We start from the raw sequence: 27934 nt of genomic DNA on the forward strand, positions 1-27934 counted from the left end.
ACATATGGGTACCCTGTCTAGTTCATGAATTACGATGCATATGGTTTTGTAGCATCTGAGAATTTACGTCAGTGTATGCAGCTTGGATTCTAGGTTTATAGGTTTGGAAGATATGATGAGCTGCCTGTGTTTTAAGCCTTCTGGTATTGATGAGGCTGAGGTAACCCCTAGAGGAAGGGCAATGAGCCATTCCTTGACCAGACAAACCGTTGTGCCTGTTAGGAGAGTGGAATCTGTCGTTGTCAACAGTGCAACTGTGACGAATGGAGGGCCCATGCTCCCAGAAAAACAAAGCGGCATTGTTCTATCTAATAGCGAAGATAGTACAAGAAAGCGGGAGAGAAGTAGCGGGTCTGGTCGGCTACGGCCGGATCATTCTGCAACTGCTACTGACCTTCATCCATGGGTTAGAAGTATGCCCAGGCATGTGGAAGGAGAGCAGGTGGCAGCTGGTTGGCCTCCTTGGCTCGCAGCAGTTGCTGGAGAAGCAATCAAGGGTTGGATACCACGCCGTGCTGATTCTTTTGAGAAGCTAAACAAAGTAAGTGCTTTTCTTTTATTTCCCACACTTATGATATCAGCATAGAAAATTGCCTAGAAGTTTATCCATATAATTCAACTTTGTCATCTATTGAGGGGGGATGTTTGAAGTAGATGAATTTATCTATTTACAGTGAACATGACATCTCTCTCTCTCTCCTTCTTCTTTTTTTTTTGTTTGAATTTTTAAAAATGATTTTATGGATGGGCATAATTGAAAATAAGAACATAAAGATATCAAACAACAAGACGATTTGTCAAGGAAGTGTCGATGTGCCAAACCTGGACTTATATTCTTCTGCAACCATATTGTGCTGGAGTTCTAAACTTGTCCGTACTCTCGTCATGCACAACCATAACCCATTCTTTATCTCTCTGATTTTTTTAATTAAGATCAATCAAACAATACATCCATAGAAGCATCAAAACAGTGAAGAGTTGGACCAGGATGGATGGTGAACTATTTTGCTGCACACAAGCTGCGATACCTGGTAGTAGTCTAGGTTCTGGCATGTGTTACACAGAAACATGTAAGCAAGTGAAAACGAAAATATACATGAAATAGCAATAGGCAACAAGCCAATACACACGCCACAAGGGCAATATACAAGCCACCAAGGGAATTACACAAGCTACTAAGGGAAATGCAAGAACACAAAAGATTGAGAATAAGAGAGAGAACAACTTATAAAAATATATATTTTTATTAATCAAATGCACTCTTAAGAGCATAACAAATAATGGGTAAGAGACCCATTTAAATTACACATAGTAGAGATGACCAAAGAGCCAACTAGCCATTAGGAGAGCCTAACGGCTACTCAAACTAGCTGTCAGTCTAGTCGTTCGGCATTCCTAATAGCTAGCTCAACAACTAGTTCAAAAAATAATAAAAAAAGAAAATATAATAAAGGAAAAACAATATTACGATTATATATATACATATATGGAAAGAGAGAGAGAGAGTAACACGTAAAGTGTTCGACGTTACGTCGAACAAGCATGCGTCGCTGATCGCGCACGTGACCAGCGTCGCATGCTGTATGTGCACTGTTGGCACATTTAGCGACGGTCCAAGACCACCGCTAAATGTCAAAAAAATCATTTTTTTTTTGGATGCGTGGCGCACGGCTGCACGCTTGATCCAAGTTTGACGAAAACCCATTTGACGATACAAGTTTTCATAATACTTCCTTTCAAATTTACGGTGTAATCACAGAAAGTTTGTTAAGGAGAAATATAAAATGCGACAACGACAAAACTTTGGTGAAGAAATCCGCAAGCTGATACCCAGATGATACATAAGAAAGATCAATGGTTCTTTTTAATCTCTTTTACATAGTGATAGTCTATCTCTATATGCTTTGTTCGCTCATGAAATGTGTGACTTTTTAATATAAATATGACACTCTTATTATCAAACACATCTTTGATAGTTCTGAGACATCCACACCCATGTCTTGAAGAAGTGTTCTCAATCAAACAATCTTAGCAGTGGTAGTTGTCATGACCAGGGTTATCGGAAGCACCTAGCTAAAAGGGGAAGCGCGCTTCGGAAGCGCGAAACGTCGCGCTTCCGAAGCGTGGGGGGAAGCGTCCCTTTTTTTGGGAAGCGTGCTTCCCTTTAATGGGGGACGTGTTTCCCTTTAATGGGGGACGCGCTTCCCTTTAATGGGAAGCGCGCTTCCCATCACGCTTCCCCCACGCTTCCCCCTCGCTTCCCCTGTTTTTTTCAATTTTTTGTATTTTTGTATTTTTTATTTTTATTTTTTTCGCTTCCCCCTCGCTTCCGAGACGCTTCCTAGGTCGCTTCCGAGACACTTCCCGAATCGGTTCTAAGTGGTCCCACGCTTCCCCGCTTCCTAAAATTTTGAAAGTGCCTCGCTTCCCGCTCCCGCTTCCCTTATCGCTTCCCGCTCCCGCTTCCTCAACTGGCAACCATGGTCATGACTCTATATTCGACTTCTATATAAAATAAAAACACTTTTGCTATTTTTTGCATCAATATGAAATAAGGGATCACCTAAAAACACACAAAACCTGGTAGTTGAGTGTCAGTTATCAGGGTTTGCTCCCCCACTCAGAGTCGGTGTATGCAATTAAATTTAAAGAAAAGAAGGATAAAAAAGCCTTTTTGTAATAGTATTCTTTATATATCTAACGATCATTAACACAACACCCATATGGACGACACATGCTGAAATGTTAAAGACTAAAATACCCCTAACTAACATATGTATAGCAAAACATATGTAAACATATGTGTAAACATTAACACTTATAACTAGCCCCTATATTTTCTGAGAGTAGCCATAGCCTGAAACTGATCTAAATTTGCAACGTTGAAGGACGTGCTGATCTCATAAAAAAATAATTTATAATGTTAAAAGGCATGCATGTCTCATAAAAAAATGCTCCATTGCTAGGCATGCCTGCTCGAACATTTGCTTGGAGTGGCTAGGCTTCTAGGTTCGTCCTAGGTGGAAAATAGATGTCAATCCTGCGTCTTGGCTCCTAAACTCCTTCCACCTCTACTCCTTGTTAAAATATATGTATTCATGTATATATATATATATACACACTAATTGATATCCCATCATACCTGATAAATGGTATTTCTGTAGTTCTGCCCAATAGGGGCATTTTAGTATTTTCCTTTTACTTTCCTTTTTTTTCTTTTTCTTTTTCCTATTTTTTATTGTAAATGCATTAAATGCATAAAGCATTGGGGGTCCCAACTAAGAGTCGTTGGACCCTCAACTATCACAAATGTGACCGTTGGGGGCCCAACGACTCCTTGTTGGGCCTCCCAATGCCCACTCTCTCACTCTTTTCCCACTCTCTCTCTCACTCTTTTGCTTATAAATAAAGGGGTAAACCTCTTTGTAATGTGTGGCTTTTTCATAAGCCTGTTTCTTGCTTTATAAGATTTTTCCTTTTAGCAAGCCATTGTTGGCTTTGTGTTTGTCCATTGTGGATTTGTTCTTTGCATTTTGCTTGTGAATGTCCATTATAGGACATTGTGTTTATTTTCGCTTATTTCATTTCACTCCTTCCCCCACTACTTTTAAAGGGGGTGGTGCACACTCAATGCAACTGTTGCCTGTTCTCACTGTTGGCTGGGCCACCAACGCTGCCGGTTGCTTCCCCAAGAGGCACCTCGTGGTCTTTCCATGGCTGAGACCTGTGTTACAATACACCAACACGAGGACACGTGACACGAGTTTGACTCTTAAGTTTGAAATTTTTTCAAGAAATAAGACACGATGTCTCAAAACTTTTAAGTTTTAAGTCTTTTAATCTATGTTACATGGACACTTCACCTAATCTGAAGTGTCAGTGTCACACTTCCCGACACCAACACCAACACCAACACCAACACCAACACCAACACCAACACCAACACCAACACCAACACCAACACCAACACATCGTTTTTAAAATTTTTGGACATGGGTACCATACCTATGTCCAATGTTAAATATCATAGACATGAGTGTCCAACTTTGTGGATAGTTGTTAAAAAAGGAAGTGTAGAGTATTTTAGAGTTGGAAAACACTTACCTGGGAAGTATCCATCACTCATCGAGCATTCAACATTGGCATTTGTCTTGATAATTTGTTTTGACTTTTTGCACTCAAGGTCTTATACAAGTATTAAGATGCAGGAGGAAGAAGAGAAGCAAATAAGAGAAGATTTCATATCTTTATTTCCTTTAGGAGTTACAAAGTTTCTAGGGGTCGACTTCCCCTTCACAACATTCTTCTTGACTAAAATACCCTTTACAACATGAATAAATACAATAATGCATAAAGAATTGAAAACATGATAGATTTGACTCTCATTAACTTTGACTCTATTCACCTATATATACAACATTATATTACAACAACCTTTAACACTCCTCCTCAAACTCGAGATGATGTACACATTGTAAAGACATTTATCCCGATTTTGATGAGAAATGTCCGAAATAGGGATGTGGACAGACTGTTAATAAAGAGATCTGCTATCTGTTGTAATATTTCTGCTTTTCTTCATATTTTATTTTTTTGGTCCTGCTTAGGCCGACTAGTGCCACCTAGGCCCCAACTAGTCCTTTTAGGGCTCTTCTGCCTAGGCCCCGACTAACACTTTTGACAACTAAGAATGGATCACAGATCTCAAGCATTTGTGGGTTTTGGGAAGGCTAGGTTACACTTGCTGGCTTGGTAGATTTTAATGATCCAACTCCAAGCATTTTCATTCAGCATTCATCTCTCCTAATGCTTGGTAGATTTCCATTGTTGAGTGGAGATTTTGATATTTTGTTCAGTATTCATCTCTGTCGCGTTTTGGTATTATTCTGTTATTAGGAGATTATGATATTGTAATTGGAGTTCATAGTAGATATAGTGTCTGTGAAATGTTTTTGGAAGTAGGGAACCAACATGTGCTGATGTAAACCTCATCCTTGTCATTATTAGAGCTTGGTGATTTTCAAACGCAAATCATTTTTATTTCTGGAAACAGTTTTTGTGAGCATGTCTTGTCACATGTTGAATCGATCTTACTGAGGATGAATAAGAATTTGGAAAGTTGCTGATGCACGTCTGCTAGGTTCTTCCTTTTCCTCTATGTTTACATCTTAGTTCTTTACATGTTTCTTCTTTAAAATTGTGCTGCTTAAATCTGAAAGATCATGTTTTGGCTTTGCCCTTGTTCTTTTCATGAATCAAACTTTTTTCTTCAGATCTCTTATGGCATGTTGAAACTTGACAAGGTGCCAACTCCAGTATGAAGATAGATTTTAAGTAATGATTATTGTGTTTTGCAGATTGGTCAGGGAACATACAGTAATGTTTATAGGGCGCGTGATCTTGATAACGGGAAAATTGTTGCTTTAAAGAAAGTTAGATTTGATAATTTGGAGCCTGAAAGTGTACGCTTTATGGCAAGGGAAATTCACATCCTGTGTAGGCTTGATCATCCAAATATTATTAAATTGGAAGGCCTAGTAACATCACGGATATCCTGTAGCTTGTACCTGGTGTTTGAGTATATGGAGCATGATCTTGCTGGTCTTTCCTCCAATCCTGGCATAAAGTTCACTGAACCACAGGTACAGGTTAAAAAGAACAAATTAATCTTTGTCTCTGCAGGATGTTTCTTGTACAAGTTGCAAAAATAACAGTTTTTCATCTGTGCTTGGTCAGATCAAATGTTTTATGCAGCAACTGTTACGTGGTCTTGAGCATTGTCATAGTCGTGGGATTCTGCATCGAGACATTAAAGGTTCAAATCTTTTAATTGACAATAATGGCATCTTGAAGATAGCAGACTTTGGCCTGGCAGCCTACTTCTCTGCAGGTCAGAAACAGCCATTGACAAGTCGTGTAGTAACTCTGTGGTATCGCCCTCCAGAGCTCCTGCTTGGAGCCACAGATTATGGTGTTTCAGTGGATGTTTGGAGTACTGGTTGCATTCTTGCAGAACTGTTTGCACGCAAGCCTATCATGCCTGGCAGAACAGAGGTATTTCTGTGTATCTTAGCTGATAGCTGTTATGATATATGTGGTTATTTTGGGGCTTTGCTATTTTAGTGCACATGGTGGAGTACCTTCTTGAGCTCTTGACCTTTTTGCTGATTTTTTGCAACAAAAAGCTTGGTATCTCTGTTCCCTTTATAGCTTTTATCGTCTGAATCTACTTATGTTTTATTTACCATATTCATCATGCTGAAAAAATGGTGTTAGTTTTTGGTGCCTGCGGTATCCCAAATGGCTAAATCCCAACCTGCATGTAGTGGTAGAGCAGTGTCGGTTTGCTGCTTCGGATATTGGTGGTTGCTTTGGCTTGATACTCTGCTTCAGTGGAAGAAATCAACACCTTTTGTTGCTTCTTACACCTGAAATGAGTGAATCATCAAGAAAAATATAATAACCTGTAGTAGAAATAAAATCATTTGGATTACATCTCAATCTGAATCAATATAAAAAATTAAGTTTAAAGATGAAGAAGAAGATAAGAAAAATCTTTTAGTTATGGTACACTTCAAATATTTGATAATTCTCATAACAATAGCCATGTGAACCGTGATGGGCACATGTTGAAATTGGTTTGCACTGTGGATCACATGTGTTATGTCAGGTCAAGTAATAGATAAGTATGTGAGAGATCCAATCAACTGACGATAAGGAATAGGGTCCTCTAAAGGAGTGCCATCATTGACCCTTATTTTTGCATTAACATCAGGAGTATCTACTATCTGCTACATTAACCTCAACAATTATTTTGGATGGCAATTTCATTTGGGACATTACATATCCTCTATGGGAGTATGCACCCTTAATACCTAAGAAAAATCTAAAGAAACCAAGGTCAAACATAACAAATTTTTTAAGAATATTTTTTATATCTATACTGGCGATAATCATGTCGTCAACATACAATAGTAAAATAATTATACTTATTCTTGCATTTTTAACAAAAAGAGTAGTGTTAGCAATGTTACAAGTATCGTATCGTACGATATAGTGTGATACATATCATTACTATGGGCAAAAGCGATATGATACACTTGTATCGCGATACAAATGTGTATCATACCATATCATACAATACAGGGTGTATCATAGATACACATTCGATGCACTTTAAAAAGGGCTGAAACTTGTTTTTTATTTTTTTGAAATTTAAAGACCTTGCTAGGAAACAACTCAACACAGTATCGATAGATCGAAAAAACAAAAACGGGAAGAAGAAAAAATCAACCACACAAAAGAATAAGATTTTATGTGGTTCGTCAAGAATTGCCTACATCCACAACCACACTAAGTTCCACTATTAAGACGCGAAGCCCATAATTACAGAAGTCAGATTGCGCTCTTTAAATACAAGGAGTCTAAGGCAACCTATTTTGGGTAAAATTACAAAATCACCCTCTAAAAATACTCGCCTCGGGGGCTCACGCTGCCTGAACCCCCACCTTATAGGCAGCGCCCCCCCTTCCCCTCCCCCCCCCCCCCCCTCTCCTCCCCAACTATCGCGAAGTTGGATTTGCAAAATTAGGGATCTATATCAAGCTAGAAATTAGCCTCTACAATCCTCCAATAGACCTTTTGAGGGCCTACTTTCTTATTTGTGTAGAGGTCATTTAAGGGGTATCCACGTACCCTAGGAATCGTGAGAGCGATTTGGGGGCCGATTCGTGCGCAAGAGTACTCAAGTAAGAGTGCATTTCTACCATTTTTTCACTCAAGAAAGTGGGTTAAGGTGAAATATCCTACCATTTTTTCCATTAAATTTCTTCATTAAGTTTTTCATTAAAAAAATATTTGACATCTGATTGATAGTTATGCCATTTTTTGATAGAAGCTACAACTATTAAGGTTCTAACACTAGTAATCCTAGCTGCCAGTTAAAAAGTTTCTTCATAATGAATCACATATTCTTGCAAGTATCCTTTGGCAACTAACCTAGTCTTGTATATTTCAAGCATTGTTTTAAAACTCGTCGAGTCAACTCGGTGACTCGGCTCGGCTCGGCCCTCCAGCGAGTCAACCCGGCAAGGCAAACTCGGTTGGCTAAGACTCGACTATGACTCGAGCTTGACTCGGCCGAGTCACGAGTCTTGTTGGACTCGGGCGAGTGCTGCTCACTTTCAGTTGACAAAACTCGCTGGAGGGATCGCTTGGACTCGCGCAACTCGGGGCGAGTCACGATTCAAATAGAATCGTGACGGTTCGTTGTAATGGCACTTTTGCAAAAAAAAACACGATGGTTCTTTCCCTTTTAAGTTTTTAACGAAAACCCTGAGGTCTTCATTGTTCAACCCTCGATGGAAGAGAGAAGAAGCCAAGAAGGTGCGGTGCGGCTGCAGTTCCAACCATCCGACGTGAACAACGACACCGGAAAGGAGTTTCCGACATGAACAGTAACTCCAGTGTGAACAACCATCGTGTTTTTTTTTGCGTTTTGTATTTCCAGCGCGAACAATAACTCCGACGAAGGCACATCGACGGTGAACAGCAGCTCTGACGCATCTTCTCCCGCAAAAACAGTGCATCGGCGAGATTTTCCGACGCCACCTGGTATGTTTTTTCAATTTTTTCCCCTTTTGTGTTTCTTTCCGCCGCTGCAAGAATTTTCGGCGAGATTTTCCCGTGAGATTTGTGAAGGTATGTATGTTGTATATTGGTTAAAGAAACATACATGCCACACTGTACCCCATATTTACCTATATGTGTGTATCAAACAGGGTAAATATGTACAAAAGTAGTTTACAGAGCATGGGAGGTGGTAGTGCGGGAGGAAGAAGTGGCTGAGGAACTTGCTTCCTCACAAATGTTGTGTTCTTCCTTGCTTCCACTTTTATCACCACCCCTTCTATCTGATGGCAAGGGCCCATCAGGAGATGGTTGTTGTGTTTGTTTCTTTGGCTTAGCCGTTAATGTCGGAATCGATGTTGCTGTTGTTACTGATGGTAAAGCAGTTGTTGATGAGGGTGTGTAGATAGCTGCCGGTGCGGCTTGGCTAAAAGTTGCTACTGCAATGTACTCTGGTGGAACCCAGATACCACCCACCACAACAAACTGTGTTGGTTGAGCATTGCTCATGTTACTTTCGAATCAACCCCTTTTTATTTGGTGCAAGGGTTGATTTGGGCTCCTATGAAATTTGGGAATGCAGCTGAATCGGCTTGTACATATAATTTTTTTAAATTTGTATGTTTTCTGAATTTCTTCAAAAAACTTTTTTTTTTCAAATAGACGATTTAAACCAATCCTGTGTAATTCGATTCAGAATTATTCTGGCTGTATTTTTCAATGTATCGAGATTTTCGATTTTGGGTAACGGGTACATGTTTTTAGGATTCTGATTTGGTTTCGATTTTGGGTTCTGCCTCTATAATTTATTTACTTGATGTTATTTTACTTATTAATCAATTAAACTAGTAATTAAGTAATTCTACAAACCTTTATATGTTTAAATGATCATTTATATATTGTTTTTCTTTTAAAATCAAAAGTTAACAAAACTCGGTCCGAGTCACTGGGTTGACCCGCCGAGTCACGAGTCAATAAAGAACGAGTCGAGTCTAGAGTCACGGGTTTTAAAACCTTGATTTCAAGAGAACCATAACTCTTAGTTTTCACTTTAAATACCTGCCTACAACTTATGGCCTTCTTTCCTAAATGTATATTTACTATTTTTCATGTGTTGGCTTTATGAAGGGTATCTACTTTAAGTTTCATTGCTTCTACGCATTGAGAGTGGTCTTTGGCTTCACTATAGTTAGAGGGTTTATAATAAGAATGAATAGACATTAGGCAAGCCCTAAAATTCGGTAAGAATGATTCATATGACACAAATCAGTTTGGTGGTTTTGAAAGCCTTTGAGATCTCCTACGACTAGGTTCATCTAAAGATGGGTTAGGTTCACCTATAGATTCATTTTGAAAATATTTTTCTAAGACACATAGTTGATCCTCACTTTCACGGTGAGTGTAAACACGACTTTCATGTGATAAATCATTATTAGAGCTTTCAAGTGAATCATTGTCATCCATATCATTTTCCATACTTCCAACATTATCATCATTCAAATTAGATACTTAATGTACTTCCTTGGACAAGAGATCAAACAACAAAGAGTAATCTACTTCCATGTCTCTATGAGTTGCATAAGACATCATATAGAATCATAGATAATATTGCATCAATGCAAAATATTAAATATGTTGCAATTAATTTAAGAACATGCCACAAGACTCATACTTTTATATGACATAAAAAAAATAACCAAGTTTATGAACAATTAAGTATTAAATAACTAAGCTTTTTTAAAACATATTATATAAAACTTCAATAATTATAATCATAATCATCTTCACCATCATTATCTTCTTCTTCTTCTCCTCCTTCGGCATCCACATCGTCTCCAAGATACGTGGGGTCTTCATCATTTACTTCCTGAGCTCCTTCCATGTTGATTCACTAAATGTTCTTTTCATTCAAAAAAGTCTCTGCTTCTTCACCCCGTCTATCCAATTCATTGAAATGTTCTAATTTGTTGGGATCAAATTGCTTTTTGTGCCTCCTTGATGATAAGATGACATAAAAAAATTAAAATTAGTTGGATTTTAAATGATATAAATTTTTTTAAATAAACACATAAAAATGAGAAATAAATTTTATAATTTTATATACCTCCGCCTCAGTCGTAAGTTGTAATGAACGTAAACTAGCTCATTGAGCCTTTTGTGCTCCAATCTGTTTATTCTTTTTGTATGGATTTGCTCAAAGACACTCTAGTTTCTCTCGCATCCACTTGCACTACATTTGACTAAGAATGCGAATGACAAAAGCTCTCAAATTTGGAATATCACTTTGAAACATAGCCCACTACATGTATGAAAAAACAAGAAAATGAGAAATCAGTAAGACAATAACAAATACATTCATACAAAATATCATAACTAAATAACAATATGAAATTAAAATTGAAATAGATAAAATAAATTATCGAGACGCATCGTGGCACAATTTCGCACTGTTGCATGTCTCTTCATATCATTCAATGCATTATAATAAGTTTCCATTTTCTTATGAATTTGATCTTGAATGCTTATACTGAGGGTTCAACCTTTCGATGCAATCCAAAAGTCCCTTGTTGACTTTCTTGTCTATCTTAAACATAGGGGTGTATTTAAATGTGAGATTTAAATAATATGCTGCAGCATGAAGAGGTTGATGAAGTTGCCTAATCCATCTATAATCAATGATGTTTTATATGTGCATGCACAATTTTTTCTTCCTTTTGAAATTATCTCTAATGCCCTTATAGAGATAACCCATAGCTGGTCTGTCTTCAATATGCATTCCACTAATCTGATGAAACCATTTTTTTAGTGCAACTATATTCTTTACTAGTCTTTGCACTATCAAAAAATTCGTAGCAAATCTAGTAATTGTATTACGAATCAACTCAGCATCACCGATGTACTTTCTCATTAGGCTCAAAACCCTATGCATGATTGTAAATAAATTTAGTAATTTCTTGGCATTTTCAACAGTCTGTTGTATTTCATCCATGCTGCCGATGTCCTTAAGCATGAGGTTTATGCAATGGACAATACACGAGGTCCAAAAGAATGACACAATTTTCTACCTATTCTATACCTGCTGTCCTATAATTTGCTGCAATAGATTGAACCTCTTTCACAACCTAATAAAAAACTCTGAACTCTGCATTTGCTATTTTGGGTGTATCAGACAAATTAATTGACATCAAAGACATAGTTCCTTTGAAGTAATAGACAAGAAAATTTATCAAGGTCCTTGACTTTCTGCCTATCTACTCATCTGCCATGATTCTACATCCGGTTTCTTTCTATGACCGGCTCATCTCATCACAATATGCTTTCACTTCTTTCACAGTAGTATCTAAAACTTTTTCTCTGATTTCAATGACCATAGTTTGGATTTTCTTATGCTTTTCCCATGATATTATAGTGCATTTCAAACCTTTTATTTACAGCATCACACCAGCATAATTTTGAGCAAAATAGAATTTGTCTAATGAAGCCAGCATATGCTCTTTCCCCTTATTCCTGTTATTATTGAATATGATGAGCTACTTCTGCTTTGTTTCTTTTACCTAAGTCTTGGCATCATTATTATTGTTGTTGTTGTTGTTATGCTTGTGGGATGTCAAAGTTAGTATCTCCTTTCTGTATTTTTTATTTGCCTCCCAAATCAAAATGCCTTGTATCTCTGTCTTTACTTTTGTACAAGTTTCCTTGCATTTTGGTTAGTGCATGTCATGAGGTTGTTCTTATTGTTAGTATCTTTCGTGTTCTAGGTGGAGCAGTTGCACAAAATTTTTAAGCTTTGTGGTTCACCATCAGAAGAGTACTGGAGAAAATCAAAACTACCAAATGCGACAATATTTAAACCTCAGCAACCTTACAGGCGATGTGTTACAGAGGCATTTAAAGATTTCCCCCCTTCTGCTCTTGAGCTTGTTGGCGTCCTTCTTGCCATTGATCCTGCATATCGTGGAACTGCTGCTTCAGCCCTGAAAAGTGAGGTGTGTAACTTCCTCTCAACTTGCTTACAATGAATAGATTAGCGCAGGCTTATACTTTGCAAATAAAACATTTTCCCCTCCTTTGGGTTTTGACATTTCATAAGTACTTTTGGTGTTTTTCACAATTTAATGTTTTATTCATGCTGAAATTTTACATTTTCTAGTGTCATGCAAGTTCTGGTAAGCTTTGGCTGTTTTAATATTTCCTGCTCCAGTGCAATTTTTAGCTGCTCCTATATAAGGCTTCTGGTTTGTGTTCCAGTTGTGTCTGTCACATACATTCACGGATGCTATAAGTTGTGATGATTCCTTTGTGTTGCAGACAATGAATTTGGGTATATTGGACTCCAAGGTTTACTCTATATATCTTCTTTTTCTCCTGTATCCTTGAAAAATGAAAGATAATGATGCACGTGTGCCTTGTGGCTGCTGGTTTAACATGATGGGTTTCCAAAGCAGCATTTTCTTGTCTGAAGTCCAGGGGCATGTAATTGCTCAATGCTACAGGTCTCAATGAAGCCTGTACAACTGCCTTACAAAAGTTTTGAACTCTACCTTTTTATAGAAATTTCAAAAAATGTGCACAAAAAGTACCTGCACTTGAGACCAAGGTTGTATGTATTGTATCGTAACCCGTATCAGGTGGGCCCAAAATAAGATACGTATCGTATAAAATTGTAATTTTTTTTTAAAAAATAAAAATTTTAAAAAAATTGTAAAAAATAAGAAAAAATTAGCAAAAATTCTAAAAAATCATAACACACAAAACAATGATGAAATGCACAAATTGCAACTATAAAATCACATGTGAAGCATTTATGTCTCTATGACCTACATAAACATCATCAATCCTCAAATCTCACAAGAAAAATGCAAAATAGTAATATCTTCAATTAAGAACATGCAATAAGATTCATCAAAAAACAAAAACACCAAGTTTATGAATACTTAACAGTTATAAATTACAATACATAACCAAGTTTTAAAGAAGTATATCATCAATCATCATCATCATTATTATCTTTTTGTTCATCTTTTTCTTCTTTTCCTCCTCCTTCGACATTCAAATCATCTCTAATATGCGTGGGTCTTCGTCATCTACGTCCTGAGCTCCCTCCACATTTATTCATTGAATGTCCTCTTCATTCAGGAGGTCTGCTTCTTTTTTTCTTTTCTCATCTTCTGAGTTAATTTAATTGCATATACTAACTTTGATTGGGGAGGTAACCCAAATAATCGTCACTCCACTACAGGTTTCTGCATATTTTTAGGTGAATCCCTGATCTCATGGAGATGCAAGAAACAACAGAAGGTGTCTCTATCATCCACAAAAGCAGAATATCGAGTCATGTCCTTAACAACCATGAAAATTGTGTGGATTCATCAACTGGTACAAGACATGGGGATTCAAGTCGAAGGACCTACAAAGTTATGTTGTGATAATAAGAGTGCACTCTACATTGCTAAAAATCACACGTTTCATGAACACACAAAGCATATTGAGATGAACTTTCAATACGTCAGAGAAGCATATTTGCAAAAAGTTATAGATCTTCCTTACGTCACCTCAGAATATCAGTTGGCAGACTTCTTCACCAAAGCGCTTTGCTCACCAAGATTCAACTTTCTTCTCGGCAAACTCTCGGTCATTGCGCCCTAAGTTTGAGGGAGGGTGTTAAATTGTATCTTGTTTTAGTGTGTGTGTATATATATATATATATATATATATATATATATATATATATATATATATATATATATATATATATATATATATGATTTTTCCATCATGTAAACCCCCTAGGGGTATTTCTGTCTTTTCTTCCTTTTACGCATATCCACCCTAGTGCATATGCTTGTAACTTTCTTTTTTCCTTTTTTTCTTTTCCCTTTTTCTTCCCTTTCTTTTTCTATTCTTTTTTCCTTTTCCTTTTTGTTGACTAAGTCAACTTGGAGGGGGTCCAAACTAGACGTTGGAGCCCTCCAATGGTTAGATTTCTAACCGTTGGAGGGGCTCCAACGTCTAGTGGGAGCCCCTCCAAGGTTCTCTCTTATAAATAGGAGTGACCCCCCTTCTTAAATGTTATTCAATGCTTGGAGCATTGTTCTCCATTGTTCAATAAAATCCTTTATATTTTTGCATTTGTGTTCTCTTTTTGTACCTTGAGTACATCTTGTTCTAAGTGTTATTGTGCCTTTGTGCACATTTCCCTTTGTGGTGGTTGTGCTTTCTATGCACATTATATCTTTTGAGATATTTTCACAATATACTCATTTATGCACTGTATTACTCGTTTATTCTGTACAATTGCTTCAGAGATTGCTATGTGCTCAGAATGAAAGCATTTGATGAATTTTGTCTCAAGCTATTCATCAGTTTTTTTGTTTGAGAACAGTTTCATTTGGTACTTCAATTTTCTCATGTTTCTTTCCAAATAATCGCATTCCATTTCAGTTCTTCATTACAAAGCCGTATGCTTGTGATCCTTCAAGCCTACCTAAATATCCACCAAGCAAAGAGATGGATGCCAAATTGAGGGATGAAGAAGCTAGACGGTATATACGGCCTTCTGATTTTCTTATTATTTGCATTAGGGAAGCAACTGGTGATTTTTTTTTCTCTTGAAGAAATATGTGTTCGTGTTATTCAGAACTTTTTGTGATTTATGTTAATTATCTTCTATTTGACCATGGTACCATTCTGCATTGATATTATTTTAGAGGTTTACTATTTTTTTTTTTTGGGATGCCTTTAGAATTCATGCAGATTAAGTAGGAATTTCTTCTATTAGTAGCAAAATGGAAAAAAAAAATCTTGATCTACATAAAAAAGATTTAAGTATTGAATTCTGATTGTGTTAACCATGGTATTTCCTATGGAGATGCTGGGTTCTGATCTTTTCAATGCCAATAATATAGAGTACTAGGATGAAATCTTAAATTACATTAGAAGCAAGTTTATGTTTTCGTTCTATTTGGGACCTAATTTCCTTTATTATTATGTAGACATGCTCTATATGCTTGTACTTGTAGCTTTTCTGCATCTATAATATCTTAATAATATGCGGACTTTGCCAACATTGTCGCTTTTATCATTATTTTTTTCCATGATTACAGGACTTTCCACTGACTAGTGGGTTTTACTTATCCACATATAGCTTTTTATGCCTTCTTCAAGATTTATATATCATATAAGTTTCTGCATCTATAATATCTTAGTAATATGCGGACTTTGCCAACATTGTCTCTTTTATCATTATTTTTTTTCCATGATTACAGGACTTTCCACTGACTAGTGGGTTTTACTTATCCACATATAGCTTTTTATGCCTTCTTCAAGATTTATATATCGTATAAGTATTGCAGGCTGATAGCTATATATAAATTCATTGACAAAGTCCATGCAAGTACCACTTTCTTACTATTTTTGTGAAAAATGCAGTTCTCTAATTACTAGCAGTCAGACATCATGAATGGTGGAAGTAACCAAGTTTGTTAATAACTTAATATAGTCTATGATACTCTGTGGTAACTTTATTTAGTTGGACTATACTGACTGATTCCCCTTAGAGTTACCAGAAGTTTCTTAAATAGGTGGGAAGCACACTTTTCAGAAACTCACTTTGGAAATTCAATACTCGTTTCAAAATTTGATGGGAATCTTGATTCTTCCACCCTTCTCTTGTGCTTCCCACACGCTTCATCTTTGCTTTCTATATGCTTCTCTTGCTTCTTTTCATGTTTTCCATGTGCTTCCTGTTTCACTTCTTATTTACTTTCTGTATGCTTTCTTTAAATTTGTACCCATCATTTTAGATTTTGATGAAAATTTAATTCTTAACTAAAAGTCATGAAATTTACGATAGTTATTTTATTTTAGTTTTTATTCTCTTTCCGTTTGATTTCGATTTTGCTTCCCATTCAATTCTCATATTGCTTCTTTTTCGATTCCCGTTTCTCTTTCAAATTGATTCCTTGCTTCCCGCTTCATATAAATATTAAAATGCCTTGCTTCTCACTTTTGTCCGTCCATTGTCCTTTGTGCAATTTTTCCCTACCTCGGAGAATGTTGGTTTTGTTGACGGTTCCGGGTGTAGGTGATAAGTAGCGCATGCCTTGGTGCACGCGTGGAGTCGGTTGCGCCGATGAGGTGCACTAAATGATTCATCGTATTGCAAAAAAAGAAAAGGGAGAATCACCTGCTGCCGTTGCATTTGGGTCACAAAGGGCGAAACCCGACCCTGATCCGGGTCGCTAGGCTGAGCCAGGCCTCGAGTCGGCAAGCGTCAAGCTGAAAAATGGAGGGGACTGAGCTCACTCGGGCGAATGAGTCAGTTAGGCCTCAACCGAGTCAGAAGGGAGAAGAGGGTACGCACCTGCGGTTCCGTCGGGGCTTAGGCGGTGGTCGGAGGTCACACAGAGGGGGAGAGAGAAGAAATCGGGGGGAGCGAGAGTGGGGAAAGAGGGAGCGGGGGTTCGGGGAGAGAGAAAAACACAGGGAGGGGTGTTTTCCCTTTTTCGTAAAAGGGAGACCCCCCTGTATTTAAATAGAAAACACAAGAGGGGGTGGGGGTACCGGGTCTGGATCCGGGTTGGATCCAACCTGGATCTGTTTTTTTTTCTTTGAGCAAAGTTTTACACACTCTCTCTCTCTCTCTCTCTCTCTAGGCACAAGCAAGGAAGATGCAGAGACTCTTCAGAGAGATTTCTGGAAAAAACAGACAGTAAGAAAAACCACAGGAGTATTTTGAATGATACTAAACATAATACTACAGTCACTGTACTGTATTCAACATTGAATGGGAACTAATAAGACCAATGTACCTGCCTAAAAGCCTAGCCTAGCAATTGAGGATGATTTATCAACAATAACAAATTTCAGAAACAAAAACAAGCTCTTTTGATCCTGCATATCAGCTAGGGCTTCAAAGATCTTTAGTTTGTGGATGATATGCAATTCTGTCAAGAAGAAACTGAAGAACCAATCATAGTGTGCCTATATGATGTGGGGTTGCTCAATGAGATGCCCTAAAATATGGATAGTTGGAACAGGAACATAGATCTGAAATTTTTGGAGTTTGTACAAGAATGTGTTTCTTCTCTCTGTATGCTAAATGGCAGTGATGCTGACTTGGTATATAGGATCTGTATTGTCTTTTCGACATTAACGTTAGGAATTTGAAAGCAGACTCTCATCTTTTGCTCCTGTGTATTTTAGTTTTTTTCGTTGTTGTTGTTATTGTTGTGTATAAGTGGTTTAATTGGGTGGTTCTATGCCTTTGAATCCATTCCCTAAACAGCCAAGCAGCATAAAGCACAATTGTAATGTAGACAATAACCCCCAAACAAGAGTAATATGTTTATATAGTTGTTTCTGTTCATAGTCTAATTTGATCTCTAATACTATGAAGTTCCCACTTAATTACTTCTACCATGATTGTAATGCCCCAAAATCATTAACTCGAAAATACGTGTATTTTTTTTTTGTAATAGAGTAAACAGAAGAAAACATATTTTTTAGTTTTGGGTTAACAAATCTTGGACAGGTTACCGATAAATACTTAACCATAAGGACTAGATCCAATTCCTATTGGACTTGGGTCCAAGTTTACATACATCGACTTCAATTATGAAGTCGATATCCAAATACCATTCAATCTCAAACCATAATTGCTTTGAAATTCTCAAATGTATAAAGTTGTCGTTCACAATATCTTAAAAGAGTTTCAACATTCATCAAGTCCAAGAAAATGAAATGACAGAGATGTGGTTCTTAGACTCCGTCGCCCCATCCAATCATTGCCTGCAACATCTATTCATTACCTAAAACTGGTAAAATATAAGTTGTCATTACTCATCAAGTCTAGTAGGTTAACAATAACCCCACAATACTTGCAAATCACTAAAACATACATAACATCTATGTTCGTTCTATCATAGCATGTACATGTTTATGCAAACGTAGCATCCATTTATGAGACACAATCATAGACAGGATCTACAATGTCAAACTATGATTCACCAATCATCTCAGAAGGATATTTAATAACATGTGATACTCCCTAAGGTGTGCAAATAACAAATCTGAAGTATTATTAGGGCATGTTTTCAATTTAGCAGAAAGAAAATTGATATTTGTGTAAGGTCTTTGTTTCTCTTTATTACTCGTTCCATCGAGTACTCATGGATATGCTGTATATTTTATCTTTCTCGAGTGTCTAACCGAATCAGAAACCAATGCGGGCGGTTAGAAATCGGAAAGAATCTTTGCAGAGGTATCATACATCAAGGATGCATACTATACTAACTGCAGTAGTCATTAGGGATTTACCACCTAGGACAATATTCGGTAATCCCAGGTCTCCTACCTTCTCAGGTCAAGAAACCAAGTGAGCTGTGATTTAACAATATTCTCACTTAACATATTAACAACGTGGTCGCTCGGGGCTGTACCACCTATCCTCTCCAATCTAGATCGTAGATCTGAATGAATTATTAGGACCTCTTTATTAAAGGGGGTTTCCATCAAGTGTGCCTAATCCCAATAGGCTATACCCACACTGCCCATTTCAGGTAGATGCATTATTCATTATTTTGACATGTTTCTAACCAGGGTTACCGGAAGCGCCTAGCTAAAAGGGGAAGCGCGGAACGTCGCGCTTCCGAAGCGTGGGGGGGAAGCGTCCCCCTTTTTTGGGAAGCGCGCTTCCCTTTAATGGGGGACGCGTTTCCTTTTAATGGGGGACGCACTTCCCTTTAATGGGAAGCGCGCTTCCCCCTCACTTCCCCCACGCTTCCCTTGTTTTTTTCAATTTTTTTGTATTTTTTATTTTTATTTTTTTCGCTTCCCCCTCGCTTCCGAGACGCTTCCTATGTCACTTCCGAGACGCTTCCTAGGTCGCTTCCGAGACACTTCCCGAATCGCTCCTAAGTGGTCCCACGCTTCCCCGCTTCCTAAAATTTTGAAAGTGCCTCGCTTCCCGCTCCCGCTTCCCGTATCGCTTCCCGCTCCCGCTTCCTCAACTGGCAACCATGTTTCTAACCTATTCAATGTGCTTTGGTGCCTTTAACCATTCAAACATTTCACCCATGAAGGTGAATCAAATAATTTATGTATGCATGTATCATTCATAACATGGTGCATGTTCACACTCCTTGGGTTATCAAAAACCCCAACTCACTCAAGAGCAACATGTACAATTAAATCACATGCCACACATTCATATAAATATTAAGGCACTGTACAAGCTCCAAAGCAATCAAATAGTGCATGCATACATTTCATGTCTTATAGCACTATGAATCAACAAGTAATATCATCATGCGGTATTTTAGCATATCATGATAGCATATAAGAGCACGCTTGTTCTCAGTCATGATTCAATAATATAACCACATATAATCATCATGCTTCATATGTATTCATTCCAAGCATGATATTCAAATCAGATTTGCCATACATACACATGACAAGAAAAATGCCTTCACGTATTAAATTCAATGCATATACCTAAGGCACTATATTCATAAAAATTATGATTCTAAGTGCTCATATACCCAACACCCATTACTTACCACAAATCTGATTTTTGTGTGCTCAATACTTAGCACCAACACTTACCAAAAGTCTGTTTTTTACGTGCTCAATACCTAGCATCAACACTTACCAAAAATTCTGATTTTTATGTGCTCAATACCTAGCATCAACACTTACCAAAATTCTGATTTTTTATATGCTCTTACACATAGCACACTCATTCACCATAAATCTGAAATTTATGTGCCCATATGTATGGCATAATCACTAAGTCACATGGATTCGGCTAGCAGGGTGTCACACCTGCGTCGACGCGACTCGACGTTGGTGCGGTCAACCCGACCCTGGGTGTGTTGACCGCACCCAGGGTCATTTCGGTCCATTTTTTGGATTTTTCTTTTAAAAAAAAAATTGCCCTATGAAATGGGCTGCAGAATTTAAAAAAAAAAAAATCTTGGGGTGGTGTGTGTGTGGGGGGGGGGGGGGGTAAGAAAAAACCCTGATCAACCCCTCCATCCCAAAGAAGAGAAAACAAGTGAAGACAACGTGTGAACGCGAACGCAAGAAAAAACTCCGATCGACCCCTCCATCCAAAAGAATAAAAAACAATCAATGACACAAGTAAAGACAACGAGAGAGAGAGAGAGAGAGAGAGAGAGAGAGAGAGAGAGAGAGAGAGAGAGAGAGAGCCGTACCTCGAAGACGAGTCTTCTCTCTCCCAAAATGAATCTCCTTGCGCAGAGACGGACGAAGAAGTGGGGAAGAAATACTTGACTCGTATTTATAGGCGGCCCATGCTCGTTATGGGTCTTCCCCCGATCTGGATACTATGAGATTCAAACCGACGGTTGAGATTGAATATTGGGTGTGCTTCTGCACTCCCACACTGACAGTCAGGATTCGCTCGGATTGTGCTTTCTCTTCCCCATAATCCACCGTCGGATCTCGCTTCCGATGGACAGGTCAGCAATAGCGACGACTTATTCCACCGCCCTTTTTCTGCTTACCTAATCATGTAATCATGCTGAAACGAGCAAAAACACAGAAAACCCCCCAAATTACTATATATTCTTGTAAAGCCTGCCAAAATTTTCGGTTATTACATTTACCCGACCTTCCCCTTTTTCTTCTTTTGGATTTATGTGTTGCTGTTCCTAAAACGGAGCACTTTACATATAGACGTTTAACATATGAAAATTTTACAATTGACCATCTCAGTACTCAAAATATTTGAGATAAATGGTTGACTTTTTCAGAATTTGTTTAAGTGGCTGATTGAGTTACTTTTTATATCACTCAAATCAGGTTAACTTTCGAAAATCACATTTTTAACCGTTCACTTTCTTTAAATGGTTGAATGTCATCTCGCTACAGCTAAGTTTAAACGAGTAATTTCAATGGATAAAAGTAACTCAAGCAGTTATATGACAGGTTTCTTAAAAAGGTAATGTTAACCTTAAATATTTCAAAACTGAGGCCACTAACCATAAATTTATCAAGCCTTAAATGCTTATACGTAAATTACCTTTTCAAATCGAAAAATGAACGTAGTGTATGGCAAAAATGAACCCCCGGACCCCCCTTCTATATATATATATAGTTTTTTTTACATTTTTGCCCCTGCCGCACCCCCGCACCCGAGGTTTTTGAAAGTGCCGCACCCCCACACCTGCACCCGCACCCATGTGACATAGATCTGAATTTAAAGTGTTCATCATGTACATGACACAAACATATTCATAAATTTGAATTTAAAGTGTTCATGTATATGAAAATCATGTTCATCAAATCTGAATTTAAAGTGTACATGTACATGACACCAATACATTATAAAAAATTTAAATTTAAAGTGTTCATGTATATGACACAACTATATTTATAAATCTGAATTTAAATTTTTCGTGTACATGACACAAAACATATTCATAAATCTGAATTTAAAGTGTTCATGTACAAGACACAATCATGTTCGTCAAATATGAATTTAAAGTGTTTATATACACGGCACCAATACATTCTCAAAAGTCTGAATTTAAAGTGTTCATGTACATGACAAATATATTCATAAATATGAATTTAAAGTGTTCATGTACATGACACAAGGCTTCTACACCAAATCTGAGTTTTAAAATACACATTATTCTTGCATCAAAATTCCAGATTTGTGTATGAACATCAATTACTCATGCATATTTTCAGATTTCTAACATCAACATGAATTCATATACACATGAATTTCTAACATCCAAAATTAACATATACGCATTTCTAGATTTCTCAATTCCTCAAAAATGCATATACATGTGTATTTTAGAAATTGCAAATGAACACATGCATTTCCAGATTTCTAAAATTGTCAAGAATGCATGTACCTGATCATATTTCAAAAATTACACATGCATTCACATGCCTTTTCATATTTATAAAATCAACAAGAATGCATGTAGATGATCATATTTTTAAAATTACACATGCATTCACATGCATTTTCAGATTTATAAAATTGTCAAGAATGCATGTACATGATCATAATTCAAAAATGACACATGCATTCACATGCCTTTCCAGATTTATAAAATCAACAGCATGTACATGATCATATTTTTAAAATTACACATGCATTCACATGCATTTTCAGATTTATAAAATCAACAAGAATGCATGCACATTTCTAAAATTCACATAAATGTATATCCATTTATAAAATCAACAAGAATTCATATACATTGCATGTAAACAAATACATAACATGTATACATATACATTTTTGGGCAATTTCTTAATTCTAACACGTGTAGGAATTCTACTTTACAATAAACATCTAACAAGGATGTTCTAGGTCTCTACAATAATTATGTAGTTAAAGTGTTCCCTACCTTCACAATATATAGAATAGAAAATCCAATAAGAAATGAGAAATCCCTCCCCCGAGTGGCTCCTCCAAAACCGTGAGCTCCAAAGATTGATGCAAGCTCCAAAATCGAGAATGGGTCTCCTCCAATGCCTTCTCCAAACTGTGAGAGAGAGGAAGAGGTATTGAGAGCAAGAGAGAGTGTAAGCTTGAGAGCCAAGCTCCAATGGAGTTCTTCAAAATAGGGTAAGGGAGAGATGAGAGTGGTAGCCTTCCTTCACCAAGCCAAACTAGGGAGATAATGAGCAATGGGGAAGAGGGAGGGTGAAGGCCTTCTAGCAAGAACCGAGTTAGGAAGAGGGAGAGAAACTTGGGAGGAGGGACGGCCTCCTTCCAAAACTCGTGGAGAGGGAGAAAGTGATTAGAGTGGTGAGGGGCGAGGTGCTATTTATAGCCTAAGTGAGTGGAGGAGGAAATCTTCTAGAACATTCGATAGTGGAAAGAATATTCTTGGCACATTCCCCCACTACTTGGCCCACTTCCCCTCTCTAGAGGCTTCTAGAGAGGGTTCTCCTAAGGAAATCGACCCTCAATTTGGATCCAACAATGGATCCAAGTCCAATCGGGTCCATATTGCCCAATTGGGCAATTTAACTCCAATATAAAAATATTAAGTAATATTTCAACTTTAAATTTAAAACAATTCCATCATTAATTAGCTAAGCTTAGTAATTTAAATGTCTCTGAGCTATAGTTAACAACTATGTCACAGGGATTTGGCTACCCGTCTGTGCGGGTGCGGGTGCAGTCAACCCGACCCTGGATGCGGTCAACGAACCCAAGGTCATTTTGGTCCAATTCTCAGACTTAAAAAAAATTGCCTAGAATTATTTTTTTTGCCCTATATGTCACAGAGATTCTCCAACTAGGTGCCGCACCCGTGTCGCACCCGCACCCGATGCGGTCAACCTGACCCTGGGTGCAGTCAACGCACCCAGGGTCATTTATGTCCAACTTTTGGACTTTATATATATATATATATATATATATATATATATATATATATATATATATATATATATATATATATATATATATATATATATATATATATAATTTTTTATATTTTTGCCGCATCCTCGCACCCGCACCCATTTGACATAGGTTAACAACTAAATATCCATTAAATCTAATTAATAAATAAATCCCAATTTAAAGTTAATCTATGATTAAATGTGAATTAAATCTAATTAGCAAATATATGTAATTAATTATAACTAACAAATAAGTGCCAGTTAATTGTACTTACCATATAAATGCCAATTAATTCATAAAATGGCAATTTATCTTATAATCCATACTTAAATGCTAGTTTAATATAAAATAATAATTGCCACTTCATTCCTGAAATTCCCATTTATTGATTTCCTAACTATGAAAAATTTGCAGATATTACAATGATACCTTAATGGCAGTAATGCTGCATCACTGATTGTTCTGGATTAGAGCATCCTAAAGTGTGTTTTCATAACATAGATGTTGAAAAATCAAACTCTTTCTATTTGAAACTACAAGGTCCTTCTAGTACTTTCCAATTGTTGCTAAGGTTTCTCAGATACATGTGCTTGTTGCTGCAAATAATAGTATGCCCCATATATTGCATTTGACACTTAACACACTTTTAAAATCTTTGTTGCTACTGTTCTTATAAGATTGATGCCTGCAAACTAAATGGTACTAGAGATTTTCAACTGTATCTTTTTTGGTTGAGATGTTGCCGTGTGGGGGTACCTAAGCTTGAGTAGAACACTCAGAATATTGGGTATTGATTTATGATTTTGAATCACAGTCACAGGCAAAGGTCAGTAGGTGGTAGAGGACAGCAATATGATCCTACAAGGAAAGGACCAAGGGAATCCAGAGCTGTGCCTGCTCCTGAGGCAAATGCAGAATTAGGCACTTCATTGCAGGTGTTAATCCAACCAGGAATCTTTTTTGTATTTTCCTGTGCCTAGTCCATTGTCTTTATCAGAACTAATTTGCGATAAGAGTTGTCTCCTGTCTCCACTCATGCTGATGGATGCAAATGTCCAAACATAAGTTTTATTCAGTTGACCTGGGACCATTAAAGGACTTGAATTTGGCGATTCATGTGGCTCATCCCTGCTTGACACCAACTTGGTCAACTTGATATGGGTTTCTAGTGGGAATTGGTTTTTAGTCATGAAAGCCCAAAGATGGGTGAACATCTCTAAGGCTATGTTTGGGAGCCTTGCACTGGGATGAAAATGGTTTCCATGTGTTGCCAAAACATGGTTTTGGAGTTGTCAATACCACAAGCTGTTTGGCAGATCCTTTTGGTTTTCATGTGGTTTTAGCATTTCAAGGAACTGGTTTTGACTCCCAAACAAGTGTACCTTTTTGGAGTTAAGTTACTCAAGAGTATTTGCATGTATTTTTCCATGCACATATTTGCACACTTTGTTCATGCATGTCCATGCATATTTCCATGCATGTATTTGTCCATGCATGTCCATGAATGTATTTGCATATATTTGTCATGCATGCATTTGCATGTATTTATCTATGCATGTGTCCATGCATGTATTTGTCCATGCATGTGTCCGCATGTCATACATATGCATCCATGCGTGTATTTGTCCATGCATGCGTTTGTTTGCATTTATCCATGCATGTGTCCACACATGTCATGCATTTGTCCATAAATATGTCTATGCATGTATGTTTGTCCATGAATGTGTAGATGCATGTACATTTTTCATGCATATTTTGTGCATGCATGTGCCCATGCACTGTGTGGTTGGGTTAGTGAGACATTGGGGCAGGCACCAAGAATGGTGTTCATTGGTGGATTCCACAAAACCCAGCTCAGGAGCTGGGTGTTGAATTTATGCATTAGGATGGTGTTGGAGGTGCTGATGCCCTCCCCATTTCCAATGTTTTGGTAAAACGCTCCTCTCAAATGCAGCTGTGCTTTATGGATTCCACAACCCAGCTCCAATGCATAGCTACCAAACACAGCCTAAGTTTAACTTTATAGATGTCCATATCCATTATTTTATGGGTTATATATTGTTTTTATTGATGACAGAAGAGACAGGTGCAGTCCAATACAAAAAGTACGAGTGAGAAGTTTCACATCAATCAGGAAGACACAGCTTCTGGTTTTCCAATTGATCCGCCAAATCGTCAAGTTCATGACATTGGAGAAGCAAGTGCTGACTCTCAGGGATACCCTCGAAATAAAATTTCTCATTCTGGTCCTCTAGTGCACCCTACTGCATGGGAAAGGAGGCACAAGAATGAGGATGATACTCCAAAGGATTCGATATCTCGAGACTTGTCTTCGTTGTCAAGATTAGTTTCTCCTGGAGGAAATGCTAGAAGTGCTTCACTTCAGGAGCATGCATGTCTAGGAGCTGGAGGTGAATTACTGGGTGCAGGAGGTAGGTCACATTCCACATCAAACCAAGACCAGGTACCTTTTCAAGGGCGAATGAGCACTCACCAGAGGAAAGATGTCAAGACAATGCAAAAGGAGCAAAGTTTGGTATGAACCGACCTTTGAAATTACCTCAATCTGTTATTGTTTATGTCAAAGCTGATCCTTCAAGGCATAGGAATTAGTGCTCTAAAAGACTGGATATATTGGATGTTTAAGAATCCTAATCTGATTTAACCTCCTCTGAGTCAGATTTGGATGCTGATCAGCTATGATCAGGTCTAGGGGTGATAAGTTGACCCTACTGACCATGATCCTACCTGATCGACTATATATGTAAAATATGCAAAGTGCACTTGTAGTGTTGATGGTGCACTTAACAGTAGGTCTTTTTTGTTAATAAGAATTCTAGGCTACTGCTGGGAAAATGTTAGATTATATATCACATTTACTGAATTATTTTCTTAATAATGACTTCAGGCATATGGACCAAAGGGGAACAAGATCCATTACTCTGGTCCTCTTGTTCAACGTGGTAACATCGATCAGGTGTTTAAGGACCATGAACGACATATCCAGGAGGCTGTCCAACGTGCACGTCTCGACAAGGTTAAAGTCACAAGAATCCCAGCTGGTGCTCCCATGCATAACCGAGGTTGATGAAGGTCTTACCAAGCGATGTTACTGGCATTGTTGTCATGGGCCTCAGGCATGTATCTTGTTGTACAGCTGAATGTTGCAGTTGGCTAAGAGGAAGGAAGCTGCAGAAATTTGCAGTGCCAGCTTCTTCAAAAAGCATTCCCATTGCCAATTGCCGAAAGTCAAAGAAAAAAGTTCAAGGAATGTGGGTTTATTTTCCTATTATATTTCACTTTAATTGTTTATTTTCTTGGTACAATTCCATTTAGAGACCCACCTTTTGCTTGAAATTCCGAGGTGTCCCTTTTTTTTTCAAAAGACGTTTCAGCCAACTTTTCACTGAAACTGTCAAATAGAAACTTGAAGTTAAATGCGTCCCAGTGGCTGATCATCCTCTCAGACTAGGTTAAGATCCATGTAAACTATCATTTTTAACCTTTGGTTTGAAAATATGTATTTTGCCTATTTTATTATGGAATAGGAGAGTTAATTTTGTTGCACAAACTCTAACTTGACAGTTTCAGTGGAAAGTTGGGTCGTGCTTTTCAGAAGGGATGGAACTCTTTTTTGGAATATCAGGCAAAAGGTGAGCTTCTATTTGGATTTTTCCCTATTTTCTTTCATGCATGAGAGAGAGAGAGAGAGAGAGAGAGAGAGAGAGAGAGAGAGAGAAGGCAAACGTCCCTCTATTTTTCTGGCAATTTTATTCTTTATAGATTTGCTAGAGCTGATTGACATGGACTCTCACATTTGTGGAAGAATGAAGCTCTATAGAAACAAACTGATAAATAGATCATTGCATACTTGGTCATCATCTAAATCTTCTACTT

At 37.6% G+C, this 27934-nt stretch overlaps 1 protein-coding gene across 1 annotated transcript; it reads left to right on the top strand.

The window, feature by feature from the left end:
• The first annotated feature begins 86 nt into the window (after positions 1-86).
• LOC149814651 (putative serine/threonine-protein kinase At1g54610) lies at positions 87-27770 on the top strand. Its single transcript, XM_089989060.1, has 8 exons — positions 87-541; positions 5358-5642; positions 5737-6054; positions 12387-12614; positions 15070-15170; positions 24852-24972; positions 26115-26573; positions 26946-27770. The coding sequence occupies exons 1-8, from the start codon at positions 113-115 to the stop codon at positions 27123-27125; spliced, it is 2121 nt and encodes a 706-aa protein (XP_089845186.1). The 5' UTR covers positions 87-112; the 3' UTR covers positions 27126-27770.
• Positions 27771-27934: the final 164 nt, after the last annotated feature.

The sequence above is a fragment of the Nuphar pumila genome, chromosome 15 (genome assembly GCF_984573655.1).
Source record: "Nuphar pumila chromosome 15, dmNupPumi1.hap1.1, whole genome shotgun sequence".
Lineage (NCBI taxonomy): Eukaryota > Viridiplantae > Streptophyta > Magnoliopsida > Nymphaeales > Nymphaeaceae > Nuphar > Nuphar pumila.

Excerpts from the sequence above, each read along its gene's own strand:
- LOC149814651 (XM_089989060.1), top strand. The coding sequence starts at position 113 with ATGATGAGCTGCCTGTGTTTTAAGCCTTCTGGTATTGATGAGGCTGAG. Across the intron at positions 6,055-12,386 it reads TCATGCCTGGCAGAACAGAG|GTGGAGCAGTTGCACAAAAT; the intron begins GTATTTCTGTGT and ends TTCGTGTTCTAG. Across the intron at positions 24,973-26,114 it reads AATTAGGCACTTCATTGCAG|AAGAGACAGGTGCAGTCCAA; the intron begins GTGTTAATCCAA and ends TATTGATGACAG.